The sequence below is a fragment of the Prosopis cineraria genome, unplaced genomic scaffold (assembly GCF_029017545.1).
Source record: "Prosopis cineraria cultivar Desert tree isolate PC_DT_omini unplaced genomic scaffold, ASM2901754v1 PC10, whole genome shotgun sequence".
Taxonomy (NCBI): domain Eukaryota; kingdom Viridiplantae; phylum Streptophyta; class Magnoliopsida; order Fabales; family Fabaceae; genus Prosopis; species Prosopis cineraria.
In genome coordinates, this window is record NW_026555341.1 from 24,583,179 (window position 1) to 24,587,283 (window position 4,105).

At 38.5% G+C, this 4,105-nt stretch overlaps 1 protein-coding gene across 1 annotated transcript; it reads left to right on the forward strand.

Moving 5' to 3' along the window:
* The first annotated feature begins 202 nt into the window (after positions 1-202).
* LOC129322507 (uncharacterized) lies at positions 203-943 on the forward strand. Its single transcript, XM_054968815.1, has 2 exons — positions 203-626; positions 720-943. The coding sequence occupies exons 1-2, from the start codon at positions 203-205 to the stop codon at positions 941-943; spliced, it is 648 nt and encodes a 215-aa protein (XP_054824790.1).
* The last annotated feature ends 3,162 nt before the right edge of the window (positions 944-4,105 follow it).

Consider the following 4,105-nt stretch of genomic DNA (forward strand, 5'->3'; position numbering starts at 1 on the left):
GAACGTACTGGAGCTTCTTAACCTTATGAAAAATGCTAAATTGTGACATAGAGCTTTGTAGTGCAACAGATGTGGGAAACATCACTAAGGGCAATGTTGGGTTTGCTTCAAATGCAACAATGTGGGACACATAGCCAAGTTTTTCCCAGAGAACATACCTGCTCCTGATCAGAGATCCACTATCTCAGGACAAGTCTTTACCATGACCAGAGACGAGGCCAAGGCTTCACCAAAGCTGATTAGAGGTACAATTTTGCTTTGTGGTCACCAGATAGATGCTTTGTTTGATTCTAGTGCTACACACTCTTTTATATCTGATAATTGTGCCAAGAGACTAAACTTGCATGTGCTTGAAATGCTATTTGCCATAAATGTGTCTACACCAGCTGGTGCATTTGTGAGGACCAGTCAGGCTTGTTTGAAACTAGAATTAAAGTTTAGTGATAGAGTTTCTGTGATTGACTTAATCTGCTTACTTTTGAGTGGCATTGATGTAATAGTAGGGATGGATTTGTTGTCTGCCAATGGTACGACACTTGACTGTAATAGAAAAATAGTCTCCTTACCGGTTTACACAGCGACAATTGTTAACCATGAACCTGTCAAGTCATTGTCAGTAGTGGATTGTGAGACTCCCAGGTTCTTGATAGCCTTACAAGTAGAGGAGTCAATAAAAGATGGGTGTTAGGCTTTCATGATTTATTATTCTACACATGAAGTGTATGATGGAGGAATGGATATAATTGGTGTGGTGAATGAGTTTCCACAGGTGTTTGATGACCAAATGTCAGGATTGCCACCTGAAAGAGAGATTGAATTCTTCTTAATTGCTTTAGTACCTGGTACTGAGCCAATCTCTAAGGCTCTGTATCATATGGCTCCTGCAGAACTAGAAGAATTGAAAAAGCAGTTAGAAGAGTTGCTAGAGAAGGGATTCATCTGACCAAGTAGAGGGGATCGCTGGTGTTGTTTGTAAAGAAGAAAGATGGGAGTATAAGGTTGTGCATTGACTACAGGTAACTCAACAAAGTGACAATTAAGAACAAATATCCGTTGCTATGGATTGATGATTTACTAGACCAACTTGCCAGAGTTGCAATTTTCTCTAAAATTGATCTAAGGTCTGGATATCACTAATTGAGGGTTAAGGCATATGATGTGCCTAAAACTGTGTTTAGGGCATGATACGGGCACTATGAGTTCTTAATTACCCTTCTATTTGACAAATGCTCCTGCAATCTTTAGACAAATTTATAGTGGTTTTCATTGATGACATCATATACTCTAGAGATGAGGTAGAACATACAAGACATTTGAGGATAGTGCTGTAAGTGCTGAAAGAGCACAAGTTGTATGCGAAATTGAGCAAGTGTGAATTTTGGCTACGAGAAGTGAAATTTTTAGGACATGTTGCCTTTGCCAACGGCAGAGCAGTTGATCCATACAAGGTTGATGCAATATTACAGTAGGAGAGACCAATATTGATAACTGAGATAAGAAGTTTCTTGGGTTTAGCCAGTTATTATCAAAGATTTATCTAAGGATTCTCTCAAGTTGCTTCTACTTTGATGAAGCTAACAAAGAAGGATCAGCCATTTGTTTGGACAGAGAAGTGTGAAGAGGCATTTCAGACTCTGAAGGAGAAGTTAACTATAGTGCTAGTGCTGACTATTCCAGATCCCAAATGGCCATATGTGGTTTACACCGATGTATTACTTAAGGGACTAGGCTATGTGCTAATGCAAGATGATAGAGTTGTAGGTTACGCATTAAGATAGCCAAGACCGTATAAGGAGAGTTATCCAACTCATGACCTTGAACTAGTAGCAGTTGTGTTTGCTTTGAAAATATGGAGGCACTACCTCTATGGTTCATAGTTTAAGGTATTCAATAACCATAAGAGCCTAAAGTATTTAATTGATCAAAAGGAGTTAAATATGTGACAGCGAAGGTGGATGGAATTTTTGAAAGATTATAATTTTGAGTTGAGGTACCATCTGGGGAAGGCCAATATAGTGGTTGATGCTTTGAGCCATAAGAGCTTGCATGTTGCGTGGTTGATGATCCATGAGTACAAGCTACTAGAAGATTTCTCTAGTGAACACCAAAATAGTCCAGATTTCATTGTGTCTAACTTGAATACAATAATATTCACCAATGAATTCTGGAAGGACTTAAGAAAAGCTCAACTTGAAGACAAGTATCTGTTAGAGATTAGAGATGATATCGAGGCAAACAGGACCAAAGACTTTTGGTTTAACGATGATGGGTTAGTAATGTATAGAGATCGGGTATGTGTACCTGACGATAAAGGGGTTCGAGAGACCATTTTAGTTAAAGCTCATTGGAGTAAGTTCACCATTCATTCAGGAATTACTAAGATGTATCAAGACATGAAGAGTGGGTGGTGGTGGCCTGGTATGAAGAGGGAGGTGATAGAGTATGTATCTCGATATTTGACTTGTTAAAAGGTGAAGATCGAGCATCAAAGACCCTTAACATTGCTACAATCATTAGAGATTCCCATGTGGAAATGGGATTGTGTTTCTATAGATTTCATTATGGGATTGCCACGTACCCAAGCAAATCATGATGCTATTTAGGTAATTGTGGATAAATTGACCAAGTCTACTTATTTCCTAGCCATTAGAGCCGATTATGCCCTAGAGAAGCTTGCAAAGGTCAATATTCATGAGATTGTGAGGTTACATGGAGTACCGAAAGAGATTGTGTCAGATTATGATCCGAGGTTCACTTCAAACTTTTGGAAAGCTCTGCACGAGGCTATGGGTACAAAATTGAAGTTTAGTATGGCTTATCACCCTCAAACAGATGGTCAAACTGAGAGGAGCATCCAGACTTTAGAGGATATGCTATGTGCTTGTGCCATCGAGTGGGGTAGCAGTTGGGATAAGCACTTACCTTTGACAGAATTTTCATATAATAATAATTTTCTTGCGAGCATTCAAATAGCTCTATATGAAGCCTTGTACGATAGGAAGTGTAGATCACCACTTTGTTGGACTAAATTGAGTGAGAAAAGCATAATGGGTCTTGATTTGGTATATCAAACCACTGAGAAAATTGAGACTATCCAGAAAAAATTGTTGACTACTTAGAGTCGACAGAAGAGCTATGCAGATAAGAGGAGGAGACCGTTGGAGTTTATGGTGGGAGATCACGTATTTTTGAAGGTCACATCTATGATTGGAATTGGGAGGTCTATTTGTGTAAAGAAGTTGACTCCCAAATTTATTGGGCCATTTGAAATTCTTAAGAGAATTAGGCCTTTGGCATACCGGATTGCCTTACCCCCTTATTTGTTGGGTGTGCATGATGTATTCCACGTGTCAATTGGAGAAGTATTAACCTAACCCTTCACATGTGATTGAGCTCAAGGATGTGGAGTTACGTGAGAATTTAACATATCGAGCAGAGCTAAAGAGAATTGTGGATGTTAAGGAGAAACAGCTGAGAAATAAGACAATTCAGCTAGTGAAAGTTATTTAGAAAGGGATGCCTTTTGGTGATATTGCATGGGAAATCGAAGAGAAGATGAGAAACTAGTATCCTCACTTGTTTCTTTGAGGTATGATTTTACTAGCTTTGCTAGATTAAGTGAATTTTGGGGACAAAATTCCTAAAAGAGGGGAGAACTGTAACATCCCGAGTTTTAATTCCCTGATTAATTAAATTTAATTAGGGTAATTAAGTAAATTAAAGTGGTGTGTGGCCAGAGTGGTTTAACAACTATATTTGATGGTATTTTAGCCCTATTGTGGGTCCAGTATCAAGGCGGGCTACTCGGGCATCGAAAGGAGAAGATAAAGAAGAGTTGAAGTTGCTATACCACACACCGCGGCACGTAGATTGTAACATCCTTTCATATATCCACTTAATATAAGAGAAGACTGTGATGTTATTATTAACTCACATCACATAATAGTCAAATTTTTTTCAAAAGCTTCGACTGAAGACTTACTTTATAGAATCAACTAAATCACAATTCAATCAGAGAAAACACAGCAAAAATAAATCATACACTTTCCTAACACATAGTGGACATGACCCACCAGCATTCGTAACTCAAATGCATGTATTTTAG